Genomic DNA, 19,215 nt, shown 5'->3' on the forward strand with positions numbered 1-19,215 from the left:
ACAAATGTTGTCACTTAATAAACCAATGTGGTATTTGGTAGATAGAGAAGTGAAGGCATGTGATGAACATTACTAAGGTCAACAGGAGAGTCCAGAGCAACTTTCTGTGTTGAATGTAGCTCGTTAAGTAACAATACCCAAATCCCTGCCATTCAAGTGGGTGTGCGAAAGGAATGAGAAGGGAAAAAAAAAAAAAGAACGTCCCAAATAGTGTTGGGAGAAATCCGTGTGCAAGTGTTTCAGAGATGCAGGGCATCTTATTTATCTCAAGCCCCTTTTTCTGAGGCGGTGTCTCCCTCCTGGAAGGGCTCCCAAGAGGACACAGTGCACGCACGGATCACGAGACCAGAGGACACTGGACTGGTGAAGTGGTGATCCATGGATTGTCACCTTCAATCCTCCTCCCCAAAGGTCTGCGAACAGGGACACTCTGGTACGGACAACCACCACGGCCACCGCTTCCGGTCTGGTCGGACCTGCCACTGAAAGGGGATTTCTTTGTGCAGACAATGCCTTATGGTCCCCTCTCTTGGATTAAGAGCATAGAATGAGGCAGTCTGAGACAGGGTAGAAAGAGCAGAAGACGAGCGGGACAGGACCTGCTTTATGCATTTATGGGAAGAGGGGTCTACTGATGGAGGCGGCTGATGGTGGCGGGGGCAAAAAATGCTATTTTTCTTAAGGAGTGAATATTGGCATCCACTGTAAGAAACTGGGTTACCAGTTGCAAAGGGTGTGTGCACTTCATAAGTAATGAGTCCACTGTTATCTTTTTACTGGGATCCAAGTACTCCATTGTAGCACTTGTCGCTGTCAGGGTAGCAAAGCTGAGCAGCTGAAAGCCCACAAAGGAGAGATATTCCGAGCTAGTAACCCCAGCTCACTGGTACGCATAGCAATGCTTAATATTGTCCAGTCAGAGCTGTTTCTCGTCAAAAGAAGTACTTTTATTACACACACACACAATGTATTGAATTACAAATGTATACGATCAGGTATACTGAAATACCTTTGGTAGTTACACTCTTAGTGAGTCATTAACCCTATAATCACAAACCTACCACTCCACACATATACCGGATGCAGCATCACAATGTAAGTGGGCGCCATTATCGAAGAGGATGACCTACTGTCTTTGTCAGGGTGTCAGCAGAGCATGTGTTATTATTCACCAACAGCATAAAGCGTTTGTTACACAGTGAAACTTTGCACTGTCGCCCACTGCCTGGAAAATAAAGTATTGCATTCAACACATGTACTCCAGAGTTTTTCTTTTCCTTTAAGTAGACTGCTACTGCAATTGTAGCACCCACCCTTGGAGCTTCCTGCACTGTGGAGCCTCCGTGCAAACGTACAGGCTACAGGAGTCTTTCAAGTGGAAGCAAACCGCTTCCAGAGTCAGGGACTCAATCCTCTGCGAGCAGCAGAGTCGGGGATGCTGCACATCATGTAGCCCTACCCTGGAGCACCACAAAGAGCAGATGTTCGAATATGAGCCCCCTTGGGAAGGATCGTAGGGAGCTCCATGTTGGGCCCATAAATAACTAAACAGGGGCTTTCCTTCACAGGGCAGGGAGGTGTCCTATAAGTACACAGCCTTGCACCATGTTCATTGTTTAGTCCTGGGTGTCCCGGGGCACCACAGCTCTGGCTTCCATTATGTTGCTGCAGGGTCCCTCCCGGTGTGCAGCATGGGAGCCAGCTGCAGTTTGTGTCTTCTCTCTCGCTCAAGTGGAGTGCGGGGGGTTCTGCTGCTGTCGGCCCTTTGCGCCCCCAGACAGAGGGGGAGCAGAGGAGGTGTTCTGCATCACTCCTGGGGTCTGGTCCCCCTGGGAGCAGGATTTCTAAGGGTGCATGGGCACTCTAGGTCATGCCTTGCTGTCCCAGGGATTTGGGGGTCACCTTGGGAAAGCATTCTCATGCCAGGCCCCACAGAATGGAGTCCTGCATGTCACCCATCAAATTAAAGCTGAAAACACCTCTGGGTCCTGGCCGACTAAGGGACATTCTGAATATGTTGCCACAAAGCACCACAACCCCCATCTTCCCCTCCACAACCAGCAATCAGAACAACCACCCGCCGCACTCCCCATGCTCATGGCCATCTTGCAGGGCACCTGTGTATCGGCAGCAGAGTCAAAGGCCGGTCCACAGAAGGTCCAGGGGAATCATCCAGAGAACCCCAACATGTCCATTACCCCTCCAACCGTTCCTCGGGGCATAAGGAGGCCAATCCCACTGGCCTTGGAGGGACCCATCCTAGTCCTGGGGGTCAGCTAGAGCCAAAGCCCTAGAGCCCTCCTTGCAGGGTATCAGATGGTTTCTCCTTCTAGCTGGGCATTCTGTCGCCATTGCTGTTCTGAAGTCCAGTGTCTTCTCATCGTCTCTGCCTTGTACAGGGTTTGTTTTCTTCAGTTGAAGTGGAAAGTTCCTGGCCAATCCTAAGGAGGCACATTATTACTCCAACTCGGTCCCAGCAGTCCTGCTCTGTACTGTAGGAAAATCCAATCTGATGACTAAGTTGTCTCTCCAAACAGCTTCCCCGAGAGCCGCAGCTCTGCCCCTAGCTGACACAGCTGCCTGATCCCTTCCCACCAAAACTTAAACGTGAGCCCCTCCTGTGTTGACTCCAGAGGTCTGGCCCTCCTCTTTTGTTCTGTGGACCTGGGTGGTGCAGTGTGGCAATCGAATAATCGGATTTCCTCCCCACCACTTCCTTTCCCAGGAACTGGATCAAGCACTCTTAATTGCTTTACTGCGCGGGAAGGCCTTTGACCCTCCTGTGGGGGAGCCGAGTTATTACCTTCGCCCAGGAGGGGAGACGAAGGCTTGGAATCTGATAATGAGCTGAGCCAGGGAAAGATGCCAATTCTTAAAGTGTGATATGGAGTGTAGCGATGATGTTAGGGACGGTAAGTGTACACTTAAGGTGCATGTTTACCCCTATGCTGGTACCTCACTGAACCTTGTAGGCCTAAACTGAGTGAAAGTGTATTTTAATGCAAATTTGCCTACAATGTGTAATACAGTTTAAACACCACAGACCTTCAGTAGGCACCATGGACCTACACTATAAATGCCCACTCAGGTTATAAGGCCTACTCCAGGTCAGTATCAATCCTTGCAAGAGTCCCTTCGGAAAAAGGCAAGCTTGGCACAGATATCGGGCCGCATAAGACAGTAGTCTCACACACACAGCCCGCACACGTGTGCTCACATGCTCATGTATAACCAATCCAGTGCCTCTTACCCTAGCTGAGCAACAGCAGCGTATCTTTAAATCTGTAAATTAGCAGTTCTCAGTGAATTTACAGTAAAAGAGATTTGCGTGGTGAGACTCACAGTAAAAGTCCAAAAATGTAGTCAACTGCAAATAATCCAGGGGAAGTAAATGGGCGGAACCCATTTGCTGCATCCACCAATACATAACTATACATATGATTTATGAAAATGTTTGTTTGAAATGGGGTCGGGAGTGGGAGAGCAAGTACAGACGAACTTGTGCATTTATCACTGGAACTTTTCAGTTATTACTTTCTTTTTTTGTGATGTTTTCCAATATGGACTATACCGACAAGGGGAGAGCAAGTACAAAACAGATGAGGGTCTGTAGCACAGTGTAGGAAAGTACCCCTTGTTGACATGATTACCCACCACTTTTTACCTTGTATCCGATATGATTTTGAATGAAAGTGCACTGGATTCCTGCTAACCAGGTCCCCAGTGCCAGATCTCTTTCTATGAACTGTACAACTGCTTCCCCAATTCATAAATCCTTTAGCACGATCTGTAAGTACCTAGTAAATGGGTTACCTAGGGCCTGAGCTGCTAAAGAGGGTCCCTAAAAGCTGCAGCACGAATTGTGCCACCCTAAGGGACCCCTCATCAAGCATTAAAGGGCTGCCACTGCAGGCTGAGAGTCTTGGTGCGACAAAAGTGATAACATGGCATGGCACACAGCCTGTGCACCATGTCACCTAACTCTGCATGCAATACATGTAAGTCACCCCTCTAGCAGGTCGTACAGCCCTAAGTCAGGGTGTATTACATATTACATGCGAGTGCATATCTGCACAACAGATATGCCCCTACTATGTCTTTGTCGATTCTCAGACATAGTAAGTGACCAGGGAAGCCATTTTAAAAACATGAGCTGGACACTGGTCACTATGAGCTCCACAGCTGCATGAAGCCTTCCCTGAAGCTAAGGATGTTTGGTATCAAACATCTCGTACTGGTCAACCAACACTAATGGCAATGGCGGGTTTACCAATACATGCACCCAGAGGGCACCTTAGAGGTGCCCCCTGAAACCCTACCAGCCTCTGGTGTGCTCACTGACTGGTTTCTACCAGCCTGCCGCCCGAGACACTGTTCTGGACCCCTAGGACGAGAGTCATTCTGCTCTCGAGAGGCCCAGAACAAAAGCCTGCCTGGGAAGATGCAACACCGCCTTCCACAGGATGACCTACTGATTAGCCGCCTTTGAAATGCGAATCTGGCTCCCCTAACAGAAGAGGAAGCCATTTCCCCCATCCAAAGCCAATTTGGCTAGTCAGGTAGGCGTGCCACCCCCAGGCTTGCACAACCCCGTGGGTGGGCTTCTGAGAGGTGGACACGATTTTTCACAAGTAGCCATCTTTGGGAATTCTGGGACAGAGTTAAGCCCGCTTCCTCTAGGAAGTGGTCATATAGGCGGTTTAGTGACCCCAAGCGTCAGTAACCCATTGGCCACTACTCCACACACCCCTAAATTAATTATTTAGGGGAGCCCCTGGCACCAGGGAAGCAAATCCTGATGACTAAAAAGGACCAAGGATACAGAGGAGCCGTGAAAGTAGAACAGGGGAAAAGAAGCAGCTGACCCGGTACCAACCCCACCGGCCTGTCTGCATCCCTCGTCAAATTCTGCACCAAAGTGGACCCGTCTTGTGGCTGCGACTCTAGAAACCTTAGAGGACTCTGAAGCCTCTGGAACCACCAAAACTCGACACCTGACGTCATCACTGCACCCGGCATCTGTGACCAGAGTTAAAGTGGACCACCGGAGCCAACAAGGCTCCCCAGCCCTTCAGTGTCTGAGTCCACCATGGTGACACCGCCCGTGGACTCCCCGAAGACGCCTGCATGCATGGGGACGGGGACCAGATGCAGGAGGGAGCCATGCCCCTGCAGCACCTGCTTGGTGAATGTGCAGGTGCTGACACCTCACCTGAAGGCCGAGCCACACCTGAACTAGAGGACTCAATACAGTCATATGGCAATTCACAACGTCCAGTCAGTACACTACTCAAAACACGGAAGGAACCGATCAACAGCAGCAGCTAATATGACGCGTGAAATCAGGCGTGGCCCTTTCACCATCCGTCAGAGCAGACTGTGTGTAACTATGGGGACAAACCCTCTGTGCATCTCCATACCTGCATCCAATAATGCATACACTATACAGTTGCCTTTAAAATAAGACACTTACAATAAAGCTTGTGTTTGATATGTTCATTTTACAAAGAGGCCAAACATCAATCAGGGGAGAAAATTATTTTATACAAAACCAGCTGAATAAAATAAAAAAACAAACTGAAGACAATACCGATAAATAAGCCGCAACAATAGACACTATTCCCTTAGAAGCTGGATTGATCGCAAACCACCAACCCCGTAGTTCACTCTCTGATAGTTAGTAGGGGCACGAGTCATACCTTTTTCACAGCCTCGAAAGGAAAGAGTAAACAAAGGGCTGAGGTAGGAGATGGTAGAAAGTGATGTTCATATGTGCTGCAAATTCAAATCTGGACTGTGGAAGAGAAGACTGGACTTCACATGTGAGCATATCATTTGAAATGTATGGAATGCAATTGTCTGGTGTGTGGGAGGGCGGGGGGCGTGAGACCAGACACGGGTACTCAGTAGCTGTTACACAGCCAAGGAGGAGGTAACCGCATGCATGCAGTCGCAGCACTACACTTACAGTGCAAACAAAAGTGTTCTGGATCTGCGCAGTGCCACACTTACTTTCTTTTTGGAGGCCGATTCAGTCCTCACATGGTGGTAAATTATGCAAAAACAACAGCCTGAAACCCAAATGGGACAATCAACAACTCCAGGGAGGAAGAGTAAGGGAATGATGGAGGCAGGGAGGTGCAGAGGAGGAACATGGAGGATAAGAGAGAGCTAGAAATATTATAAAAGGACCATTTCCCTCCCAGTGGTGTTGAATTTAATATCACAAACATACACTATGGGTGTAAGAACGATTCCTCAAAGAATACAATTCTACTGGCCTTATTTATTTAGAGTTTGGTGGACAGGATAATCCGTAAAAACATGGCAGATTTCTAGCATACCATAAAATATTACAGGTGCCATTAGCGATAGCGCACTTCTAAATCAGGGGACAAGACGTGTCATGTTTGTGATGGAGTATTTCATTCACCAAACTCTAAATAAGGTCATAAGTTGTCAAAAGTGTGAGTTTTAAAATGTATTAGTGTGGAATTATCTATCTTGCCTAAAAAAAGACCATTCATTGCTATCCAACTTGGCTTGGAGTCTGGAAAAGTAATTACACAAGCGAGGGGAAGACTATATGAATGAGACATATAAAATATACTACAAAGGCCATACAAACATCACACTCCCAGTACCTGTTCTCCAGGCCACCCACATAGTCTTTCTTCTTGCGACGACTTTCTTGCGCTGACTGCTTGTTTCGGATTTTCCTTCGGACTCTTTTTAAGACACGTTCTTCGGACTGAAAGCGCAGACGAATGTGTTACAAAGAGCAAGAGAGAATCAAATGGAGAAGTTTCTGAGACAGTCGAAGAGGTAACGTCCCTCTGTCAGCCACCAACATCTCCCAACTACAGCAGCTCAAAACATGTCAGTCACAAGATGAATGCAAACAATGTGCAGTCAATGGCTTTCATGCATAAAAATGAATTTATAACCTGTATATACATATTATATTTAAAATAGAACCAATTCTAATTGTTAACTGTGGTTTCAATTCCAAACATTTACTTTCATGATGTAAAACACAAATCTTTTGTGAAAATAGAGCAATAAAAAAAAGAAGAAATAACTCCCACCGGACCCGTGACCCTTCATCTGCCATCCTTACCTTTGTCAGGGGGAGATGTGTAGGTAAAGTAACCCCCTCCTTTCCCAAAAGACGTTTCTCCTCTTCCGTAAGGATCAGCTCAGGGAAGTCAGCCTACGAAAGAGAATCAAAGGACAGGCTTCATTAGTGTGTTCAGAGAAGCAGATTGGCAGATCACGGGGGGGGGGGGGTTGGGGGGGGGGGGAGTGTATTCCATGGCACAATCCTTTGCGGGTAAGGTAATTTACCACTTGTGTCTTAGACCCAAAACATTAATGCACTGCAACTAGATAACCTAGTTACTACCTCTAAGCATATGAGTCACAAGACATAGTAAAGTCCAGCACTTCATGTGGTGGTAGGAGTTGGACACTCAGGTACGTTACAAGTCATTAACATCTGAATCTGCTCAATTCACCTTTGAATTGCAAAATGTATTCAGGCTACACGTCTTGTTTAAAATATTTTGTTTCTCACAACCATGCATGCAATTCTAAAATGATCTTTCAAATTTCAAAATAACATCCTTAAAAATAATGTTTTATGTTTTGAAATGTTTGGAGGAAAGCAGGAGGGGTAACTTTTTATTGCAGCACCTGGAATATACGTACATGGAAACTAATACTTATGTGATTAAAACCACTCTGATAGTATTTAACAACAACAATGATAAATAAACACAATGATCTAATTTTCTAAGAATGAGTTTTAGTGTTTCTGCAAATTAATTACAGGTACGGGGCTGCAGTCCAGGTTTATGGGCTGAATCCCCCAAACTCAAAATAAACAATCCGGACATAAGACTATCATACCATATCCTTGATGGTTTCTGGCTATTCTCTTTGAGACAGTGCGAGTTTCTCCAAACATTCTTACCCACCAATCTAGGTAGCATGCTTTTTCTTTGGGTTGCTCTGCATCTCTACCACATTTTTTGTGGCAGGGAGAAGCTCCCAGATAATTAGGACCTCTTATATGGAGAAGTTATTGCCTCCTCGTGGTACAGTTGGGATCCCAACAGTGTGTTAACTCTTCCTCTAGAAATTCAAAACATTTTTATTAGATGGAATTTATGAGCCTAGAATGGCTGACATGTTTCAAACATATTTCTCAGGCATCACGTGCGGTTGTGAGAAAGTAACCTGTTTCTAGCATGGTTACCCCCATTTTTGGCCCGTTTGTCAGTGTGTTTTTACTGCCCCCCTGGGATCCTGCTAGCCAGGACCCCAGTGCTCATAGTTTGGGGCCTATGTGTGTTGTCAGTATGCTCAACTGTGTCACTGGAGTTCTGCTAACCAGAACTCCTGTGCTTATGCTCTCTCTACTTACCAAATTTGTCACTACACTTTAGTGACTTCATATTCCAATTCTGATTCGCACAGTGGACCCCCCTTACAAGTCCCTAGTATACGGTACCTAGGTACCCAGGGCATTGGGGTTCCAGGAGATCCTTATGGACTGCAGCATTTCTTTTGGCACCCATAAGGAGCTCATACAAACCTTTCATTAGGACTGCCACTGCAGCCTGAGTGAAACTAGCACACACTATTTCACAGCCATTTTTCACTGCACTAAGGTAATTTATAAGTCACCTATATTGTATAACCTTCTGAAGGCTGGGTGCAAAGTTACTGGGTGTTAGGGCACCCTTGCACTACCAAAGGTGCCCCAACGTTGTCCAGGGCCAATCCCCCGGACTTCGTGTGTGCGGGGATACCATTATAAGCGTGCACTACATATATGTAGCTTCACAATGGTAACTTTGAATATGGCTATGTAAGGTGTCTAAGATCATGGAATTGTCCCCCCAGTCCAAATCTGGTATTGGGGGGCCAATCCCATGCACCCTGCGGGCTCCACCATGGACCCCCAGTACTGCCAAACCAGCTCTCTGAGGTTTCCACTGCAGACCCAACTGCTGCCATCTCACAGCAGGAATCCCAGGAAGGCAGAACAATGCATTTCCTTTGAGAGAGGGGTGTTACACCCTCTCCCATAGGGGTAGCCTCCCAGAGCCTCTGGAAATGCTTTGAAGGGCACAAACGGTGCCCTGCTTGCATAATCCAGTCTACAAGTGTTCATGGTCAGGGTCCCCCAGTCCCTGCTCTGGCCCGAAACTGGACAAAGGAAAGAGGAGTGACCACTCCCCTGTCCATCACCACCCCAGGGGTGGTGCCCAGAGCATCTCCAGAGTGTCCCTGGAGTTAGCCATCTTGGATTTCAAGGTGTGGGGACCCTCTGGAGATGTCCGAGTGGCCAGTGCCAGCAGGTGACATCAAAGACCCCTCCTGATAGGTGATTACCTCGGTAGGTAGCCAATCACCCTCTCTGGGCTATTTGGGTTCTCTCCTCTGGGTGTTTCCTTTGATTCGGTTTGCAAGATTCCTCTGGGACTCCTCTGCATCATCTTCTGACCGTCGGTCGGATCAACGGCAGACTGCTCCAGGAACCTCTGTAACTGCAACAAAGTATCCAGGATGACTCCTGTGACCTTCAACTTCAGCTCCAGCCAGCTTTTGCAACGGTTTCCAAGGTGTGCACTCTCTGAGGTCTGCCTGTCTTCACCCTGCACCAGAACAACCGAAGGAATGTCCTGTGGAGTGACAGAGTCACTTCCCTGCTTCTGCAGGCACCCTTCTGCGGCGACAACCGGTAGTTTAGGACTCGTATCCTGATGACGAGCGTGCTCCCTGGAACACAGGTGGTGGACCGAAGAGACCCAGACTGTCCGAAGGTCCAGCTGTCCAAACTTAGCGGAGGTAAGAGCTTGCCTCCACGTGCTGCGACAGTACCCCTGTGCACTGCGTCTTCTGCAGCTCCTTGGGCTTCTGTGCACTTCTTCCAAGAATCCTTTGTGCACAGCGTAGCCCAGGTCCCCCGCACTCCATCCTGCGACGCACAGCTCCCTGAGTTGTTCTCCGGCAGCGTGGGACCTTCCAGTGTAGTGCTGCGACGACCGCACTTTGCATCTTCTTTGTCCCAGTGTTCTGGGACTCCAGTGGGGTTTACCTGGTCTTCTGAGGGCTCTCTGAAGTGCTGAGAGCCCCCTCTGTCTCCTCAGTCAAAGTTTAGACCCCCCCCAGGTCCTTCTGGGCCCAGGCAGCCCCTTTTTGACGCAAACCGTGTACTTGCTTGAACCAAGGCTTGTTGGCGGAATCCAGCGACTCAAACAGCCTGCATCAAACAACTCAACGTGGGACATCACCTGAACCAAGCAGAACCCACAGCCATCTTCTTTGGTGCTCTTCTGTACGTTTCTTCTGACCGGAGAATCCACTTTTGCACCTTCTGCTAGGTCCTTCCTGGAGTCTTCTTCGACTTCTGGACTTGGTCTCCTCTTTCCACAGGTCTTCAGGTCCAGGAATCCACCATTTGTTGCTTTCAGTCTTGCTTGGTTCTTGCAAAATCCTTTATCACGACTTGCAGTGTGTGCTGAGGAAACTTGCAGTATTTTACTCCTACTTTCCTGGGCTCTGGGGTGGGGTACTTTACTTACCTTTGATGTTTTCCTACACTCCCAGTGCCCCTCTATACACTACACTTGCCTAGGGGGGAATTTGACATTTGCATTCCACTATTTTTGTATATGGTTTATGTTGCCCATTGCAATCTGTTGTATTTTCTACTGTTTGCACTATTCTTTGACTGTTTACTTACCTGATTTTGGTTACTAGTGTATATATTGTGTATAATACTTACCTCCAGAAGGTATATTGCCTCTAAGATATTTTTGGCATTGTGTCACTAAAATAAAGTACCTTTATTTTTAGTATATCTGTGTATTGTGTTTTCTTATGATATTGTGCATATGACACTAAGTGGTACTGTAGTAGCTTCACACGTCTCCTAGTTCAGCCTAAGCTGCTCTGCTACAGCTACCTCTTGACAGCCTAAGCTGCTCGAACACTGCCTACAAACTGGCCCTGGTATAAGGTGCACGTACCTTAGGTACCCACTACAAACCAGGCCAGCCTCCTACACAGGCCCACTACTTTCTTGAGGGAATGGATTACTTCCTATACTGTGGCCAAATTCAACCCCATGTGTTGAGTGGTTGGTGCCAGTGCGATCCCTTCACATTCACACTCACGCACACTTATGGACAGAGCTATTATAGCTGCATTCTGAGAGAAGTACCTCCGTTATCAGAACCTGACATGAGGCACATGCTTCAACAGCAGGTCAGAACGGTCGATGTGCCATGGTTCCGTTGTGCATTTGTTTAGTGCAAAAGTGCACACACTGACATCCCATCACTGCAAACATGCGATATTCCCAGAAATACATCTCACCCCAAACATGTCTACTCAGGTGACGTGAATTTTCATTACAAACATACAGGGAGATGGAGGTCCAATGGATATTCTCAACCTCCCCACCTCACTCTTCTCAGTATTCCCACAGATTCCATCTAATAAACACCTTTTGTGTCCTCTACTGGGACATCTAATGCTCTGTTTGGATCCCGACACTACCACAAGGAAGCATAACGTCTCCACATTAGAGCTCCTAATCATCTGAGCTCATACGTGCCACTTAAGTGTGGCATGTATATGGAGAACCTCGATAATGAAGCAGGCCACCTAGGTCAGCAAGTAAGAGTTTGCCTCATTTTTTGAGATACTCACACCTTCCCAGAGAGAATACCCAGAAACTGTACAGCATACATTTCGATAGTCTCATATCCTGATGGTTCATTTTGATTTTGTAGTTATTTTTGCCTGGGAGGATACAATCCTTGCACAGCCCACTCCCTCGTTCTCCTGTGATTGAAACATCAAGTCTGAGAAAAGCAATCCTTCGTCCCACTTGTCCAGTCTCAAGCCCATGAGAGGAGGAGGTAGAAGGAGGGGACTGTGAAAACCACCCACGCTTATGCCTTGCGAGAGACGATCCCAAAAGGAATTCTCAAAGAAAAAGGAATTTCATGGTATCAGAGAAAAAGGGACAGACAAGAGAAAAGACGCAAATGAGGAGTATGAAAAGATCAAAAAACATATTTTGGAAGTTGATTTCAGTTCACCTGGCTTGTTAACAATCTTGTTTGCAAGCGCAAGTGAAGGAAGCAGATTGTAAAGGGATTAGACTGAGCCGTCCATGTAGTGATGTCACTTTCTAGGGGCCACTGCAGCCTTCTCTACCTGATGTGGATACTTGGGAGTGAAGTCATCTGAGCAAACTGTAATGGGAGAACTGGAGTCCATCTCCTCTGCGACCTCAGGTATCCAGGGTTCTGGGGAAGGAAAAGAAGACAGAAACTATCAATGACTTGTGTACAACACAACCTCATAGTTGAAGGACCCTCCACTAACTGAACTAAAAGATCCACTGGACAGAACTCTCCCAGGAGCTCTCACAGCACATACCACTATCAACCTTAATATAAAATCAAACCTTGTGCAAATACCAATCTAGAACATAAACTTCACCAGTGAACTACCAAATAGCTTAATATCCTTGCCGGCATATTCCACTATCCAATCTTAATACAGCTATCCGCTCAAGCCACTGTAAGAATCGTCTTCACCAACCCTTCCCAAGATAAACTCTTATTTAATCAAAATACAGCCTTTCACTCAGCGACTGGGAACATCACTGAATGAAAATGTCACTTACCCAGTGTACATCTGTTCGTGGCATTAGTCGCTGCAGATTCACATGTTTGGCACAGTCCGCTGCCTGGTGTTGGGCTCGGAGTATTACAAGTTGTTTTTCTTCGAAGAAGTCTTTTTTGGTCACGGGACCGAAGGACTCCTCCCTCTTCGGCTCCATTGCGCATGGGCGTCGACTCCATCTTAGATTGTTTTCCCCGCAGAGGGTGAGGATGGAGTTGTTTGCTATAAATAGTGCCCATGCAATGGAGTGAATATGTATGTATGTTAAGAGTTTATAATAATTATTTACAAATGTACAAATGTTTAAGATTTAAGATCTACTTCTAAACGGCTACAGGCTTCCCGGGGAGGCGGGAGGGTACATGTGAATCTGCAGCGACTAATGCCACGAACAGATGTACACTGGGTAAGTGACATTTTCAGTTCGATGGCATATGTTGCTGCAGATACACATGTTTGGCATAGACTATAAAGCAGTTACCTCCCCTAAAAGCGGTGGTTTAGCCTGTAGGAGTTGAAGTAGTTTGGAATAATGTTCTTAGTACAGCTTGGCCTACTGTAGCTTGTTGTGCATTTAGTACGTCTACACAGTAGTGTTTAGTAAACGTATGAGGCGTAGACCAGGTTGCAGCCTTACATATTTCGCTCATAGGAATGTTTCCTAGAAAGGCCATTGTAGCACCTTTCTTTCTGGTTGAGTGTGCCTTTGGTGTAATAGGCAATTCTCTTTTGGCTTTAAGATAGCATGTTTGAATACATCTGACTATCCATCTAGCAATGCCATGTTTAGAGATTGGATTTCCTATGTGTGGTTTTTGAAAAGCTATGAACAGTTGTTTTGTTTTCCTGATTAGCTTTGTTCTGTCAATGTAGTACATTAGTGCTCTTTTGATGTCTAATGTATGTAGTGCCCTTTCAGCCACGGAATTTGGTTGTGGGAAGAACACTGGCAATTCTACTGTTTGATTTAAATGGAATGGTGAGATTACTTTTGGCAGAAATTTTGGATTTGTTCTTAGAACTATTTTATTTTTGTGTATTTGAATAAATGGTTCTTGTATGGTAAATGCCTGTATTTCACTTACTCTTCTGAGGGATGTGATTGCAATGAGAAATGCGACTTTCCAGGTTAGATATTGCATTTCACAGGAATGCATGGGTTCGAAAGGTGGACCCATGAGTCTTGTTAAGACGATGTTAAGGTTCCATGAAGGAACTGGTGGTGTTCTTGGTGGTATAATTCTTTTGAGCCCTTCCATGAATGCTTTAATAACTGGTATTCTAAATAGAGACGATGAATGAGTAGTTTGTAGGTAAGCAGATATTGCTGCGAGGTGTATTTTTATAGATGAAAAAGCGAGATTCGCTTTTTGCAAATGTAGTAAGTATCCTACTATGTCTTTTGTAGAGGCATGTAATGGTTGTATTTGATTGGTATGGCAGTAGTAAACAAATCTTTTCCACTTAGATGCATAGCAGTGTCGAGTGGAAGATTTTCTAGCTTGTTTTATGACCTCCATGCATTCTTGTGTGAGGTCTAAGTGTCCGAATTCTAGGATTTCAGGAGCCAAATTGCCAGATTCAATGATGCTGGGTTTGGATGCCTGATCTGTTGTTTGTGTTGTGTTAACAGATCTGGTCTGTTGGGTAGTTTGACATGCGGTACTACTGAAAGGTCTAGTAGAGTTGTATACCAAGGTTGTCTTGCCCATGTGGGTGCTATCAGTATGAGTTTGAGTTGGTTTTGACTCAACTTGTTTACTAGATATGGAAGGAGAGGGAGAGGGGGAAAAGCGTATGCAAATATCCCTGACCAACTCATCCATAGAGCATTGCCTTGTGATTCGCGGTGTGGGTACCTGGATGCGAAGTTTTGGCATTTTGAGTTTTCTTTTGTTGCGAACAAATCTATCTGGGGTGTTCCCCAAATTTGAAAGTACTTGTTCAGAACTTGGGGGTGAATTTCCCATTCGTGGACTTGTTGGTGGTCTCGCGAAAGGTTGTCTGCTAGTTGGTTTTGTATTCCTGGAATAAATTGTGCTATTAGGCGAATGTTGTTGTGAATCGCCCACTGCCATATTTTTTCTGTTAGGAGGCACAATTGTGTTGAGTGTGTTCCTCCTTGTTTGTTTAAATAATACATTGTTGTCATGTTGTCTGTTTTGACAAGAATGTATTTGTGTGTTATTATGGGTTGAAAGGCTTTTAACGCTAGAAATACTGCTAACAGTTCTAGGTAATTGATATGAAATTTTGTTTGGTGTATATCCCATTGTCCTTGAATGCTGTGGTGATTGAGGTGTGCTCCCCACCCTGTCATGGAAGCATCTGTTGTTATAACGTATTGAGGCACTGGGTCCTGAAATGTCCGCCCTTTGTTTACATTTTTGCTGTTCCACCATAGAAGCGAGAGGTATGTTTGGCGGTCTACCAACACCAGATCTTGAAGTTGACCCTGTGCCTGTGACCATTGTGATGCTAGGCACTGTTGTAAGGGTCGCATGTGTAGTCTTGCGTTTGGGACAATGGCTATGCATGATGACATCATGCCTAGAAGTTTTAGCACAAATTTTGCTTGTATCTTTTGGTTTGGAAACATAGCACTTATTACCTTGTGGAATGCTTGCACTCTTTGTGGACTTGGAGTGGCAATTCCCTTTGATGTGTTGATGGTTGCTCCTAGATATTGTTGTGTCTGACACGGTTCTAGGTGTGATTTTGTATAGTTGATGGAAAACCCCAGTCTGTGAAGGGTTTGTATGACATATGTGGTGTCGTTTGCGCATTTTTTTACTGTGTTGGTCTTGATTAGCCAATCGTCTAGGTAAGGGAACACATGTATCTGTTGTCTCCTGATGTGTGCTGCTACTACTGCTAGACATTTTGTGAACACTCTTGGTGCAGTTGTTATTCCGAATGGCAACACTTTGAATTGGTAATGTATTCCTTTGAATACGAACCTTAGGTACTTTCTGTGAGAAGGGTGTATTGGTATATGAAAGTACGCATCCTTTAGGTCTAATGTGGTCATGTAATCTTGCTGTTTGAGCAGTGGAATGATGTCTTGTAGTGTGACCATGTGAAAATGGTCCGATATGATGTAGGTATTTAGTGTCCTGAGATCTAATATTGGTCTTAATGTTTTGTCTTTTTTTGGAATTAGAAAGTACAGGGAGTAAACTCCTGTGTTTTTTTGTTGTACTGGTACTAACTCTATTGCATCCTTTTGCAGTAGTGCTTGAACTTCTAGTCCTAAAAGTTCTAAATGTTGTGGTGACATTTTGCGTGTTTTGGGAGGGATGTTTGGTGGGAATTTGTGGAATTCTATGCAATAGCCATGTTGGATTATTGCTAATACCCAATTGTCTGTTGTAATCTGTTGCCAAGATTGGTAGAATTGGCTTAGTCTTCCCCCCACTGGTGTTGAGTGAAGGGGTTGCGTGACTTGAAAGTCACTGTTTAGGTGGAGGTGTTTTTGGAGTCTGGAATCTTCCCCTACTCCTTGGGAATTGACCCCCTCTATATCCCCTGAAACCTCCCCTTTGGAATGAACCCTGATATGGTGTGGTTCTTGTTTGTTGGCTGGTGGTGTCTGTGGGTTGGCCACGAAACCCCCCTCTAAATGGAGTTTTTCTAAAAGAGCCTCTGCTCTGCGGGGAGTAGAGTGCGCCCATGGCTTTGACCGTGTCTGTGTCCTTTTTAAGTTTTTCAATGGCTGTGTCCACTTCAGGGCCAAAAAGTTGTTTTTCGTTGAAGGGCATATTAAGGACAGCCTGCTGGATTTCAGGTTTGAAGCCTGAAGTGCGGAGCCAAGCGTGTCTCCTTATGGTGACAGCAGTGTTGACTGTTCTCGCTGCAGTATCGGCTGCGTCCAGTGAAGAGCGGATTTGATTGTTTGAGATCGTTTGTCCCTCTTCAACTATTTGCTGCGCCCTTTTTTGGTATTTTTGGGGAAGATGGTCTACGAGAAGTTGCATCTCATCCCAGTGTGCGCGGTCATATCTGGCCAGTAGCGCTTGAGAATTTGCGATGCGCCACTGGTTGGCTGCCTGTGATGCTACTCTTTTTCCTGCCGCATCAAATTTTCTGCTTTCTTTGTCCGGAGGTGGGGCGTCGCCAGATGTATGGGAATTTGCTCTTTTGCGAGCTGCCCCTACTACTACGGAGTCAGGTGGTAACTGCGAAGTAATAAACACTGGGTCTGTGGGTGGTGGTTTGTATTTTTTATCCACCCTTGGGGTGATGGCTCTTGATTTTACGGGCTCTTCAAAAATTTGTTTTGCGTGCCGTAACATCCCTGGTAGCATTGGGAGACATTGATATTGGCTATGTGTAGCCGAGAGGGTGTTAAATAAAAAATCATCCTCTATAGGATCGGAATGCAGTTGGACATTGTGGAATTCTGCAGCCCTAGCCACCAGTTGCGAGTATGAGGTACTGTCCTCTGGCGGTGACGGCTTTGTGGGGTATGAATCTGGATCATTGTCCGGCACTGGGGTGTCGTATAGGTCCCAAGCGTCTTGATCCTGATTATCTTGACTTATGGTAGTTTGCGCTGGTGAGTGCATTTGTGGCGGTGTTCGTGCCGGCGATGCCTGTTGTGGTGGAGAGGGCGGAGGCGTGACTTTTTTAACCACTTTGGCTTGTGGTTGTGCGTCATCCTTGAGGAGACCGATCCTTCTTTTCCTCATTATTGGGGGAAGGGTTGATATCTTCCCTGTGTCTTGCTGGATGTACAGTCTCTTTTGTGTGTAGTCTGATTCTACACTTTGGAGCTCTTGTCCAAATCTGTGCATCTGGCCACTTATTCCTTGTTTCTCTGTGTAGGATGAAGGTGTGGAAATTTTCGGCGCCGAGAGAGAATCTTTTTTCGGCTTCGGCACCGACAGAATGTTTGTTCCTTTCGGCATGGAGTCTCGGTGCCGATGTTTTTCGGTGCCGGTATCTTGTTTTTGTCTCTCGGAGCCGCTATCTCGGCTCCGAGGTTGCTCCATGGCGGTCCCTCGACCGGAGTCGGGTGTCTTCGCTATGGGCGTGCCCTTTTTCGGCGCCTTCGACGGGTCGCCTGTTTTATGGGTCGAGCCATGGCCTGTTGGCAGTGGCGTCCCCTGGGCTTTCGTTTTCTCAATGGTTTTACTTTTCGACGTCTTACTCACAGTTTGTTGCTGTTGTTCGACGTCGGAGTCTCCGGATTCTGATTCCGGAACCGAGAATGTTTCCTCTTCGTCGTCGAAACGTTGTTTTGTCGGCGTGGACGCCATTTGTAGACGCCTGGCTCTTCGGTCCCGGAGTGTTTTTCTGGACCGGAAGGCTCGACAGGCCTCACAGGTATCCTCCTTGTGCTCGGGGGACAAGCACAAGTTACAGACCAAGTGCTGATCTGTATAAGGATACTTACTGTGACATTTTGGGCAGAAACGGAACGGGGTCCGTTCCATCGGCTTCGATGTCGCACGCGGTCGGGCCGACCAGGCCCCGATGGGGGAATCGAAGCTACCCCAAAGTCTTCCGATGATCGGTGTCGATGTACCTAACTATCCCGATACCGAACGGAACAATACCGACGCTTTCTTCCGAGATTCTGACTAACTTTCCGAACCGAAACACGGAGCGAAAAGGAATACGTCCGAACCCGACAGCGGAAAAAAACAATCTAAGATGGAGTCGACGCCCATGCGCAATGGAGCCGAAGAGGGAGGAGTCCTTCGGTCCCGTGACCAAAAAAGACTTCTTCGAAGAAAAACAACTTGTAATACTCCGAGCCCAACACCAGGCAGCGGACTGTGCCAAACATGTGTATCTGCAGCAACATATGCCATCGAACCTGGGTTTTCCTTGTACAAACTGGTGCTATTGTAATCCAGCATTGGCTTATCCTTCCACCGTGGACTGTATTTAATAACAGTACAGAACTGTAATCAGGGACTTCCAGCAACACGCTACCACCCCGCCCAATGCACGCCTGCTCACCTACGATGCTCCCATCACTGCACTCCAACTCCCAGCCAAGAATCCCCTCCTAAGCAATCACAAACCTTCCCTCACCCATCCTCTCACCACTAATAATGAAAACGTTTCCTAAAACACATCCAACACTAAATTAAAATGATAACAAAATTCGTACTCTGAAAATGACGCCTCACACACTCACGCAATGACCCCACAAATCCTTATCATACTCACACCACACAGTTGCATACTCTAATGCATCCAGCACCAGCACACTCACTCGAAGACTTCCTTCCAGCTCGATCAAAGCGGAACGTGAAACACCCCTTATAACGCAGTCCCCTCCCAATCACTAGGTGGGCATTCCACCGAACACCACACCTCCTCTCTTCCCAGTCCAAACATTCCACCGAACACCACACCTCCTCTCTTCCCAGCCCAAACATTCCACCGAACACCACACCTCCTCTCTTCCCAGTCCAAACATTCCACCGAACACCACACCTCCTCTCTTCCCAGTCCAAACATTCCACCGAACACCACACCTCCTCT

General features: G+C 46.5%; 1 protein-coding gene across 3 annotated transcripts in view; it reads right to left on the reverse strand.

Moving 5' to 3' along the window:
* The window catches only part of CREB3 (cAMP responsive element binding protein 3), a 140,497-nt gene that overhangs the window by 18,452 nt on the left and 102,830 nt on the right, over positions 1-19,215 (reverse strand). For all 3 annotated transcript variants that reach the window (XM_069205709.1, XM_069205710.1, XM_069205711.1), the window contains 3 exons: positions 12,241-12,332; positions 7,121-7,213; positions 6,645-6,751 (listed from right to left, as the gene is read on the reverse strand). In XM_069205709.1, coding sequence (XP_069061810.1) covers positions 6,645-6,751; positions 7,121-7,213; positions 12,241-12,332 — 292 coding nt within the window. The remainder of the gene's footprint in view (positions 1-6,644; positions 6,752-7,120; positions 7,214-12,240; positions 12,333-19,215) is intronic.

The sequence above is a fragment of the Pleurodeles waltl genome, chromosome 1_2 (genome assembly GCF_031143425.1).
Source record: "Pleurodeles waltl isolate 20211129_DDA chromosome 1_2, aPleWal1.hap1.20221129, whole genome shotgun sequence".
NCBI classification, from domain to species: domain Eukaryota; kingdom Metazoa; phylum Chordata; class Amphibia; order Caudata; family Salamandridae; genus Pleurodeles; species Pleurodeles waltl.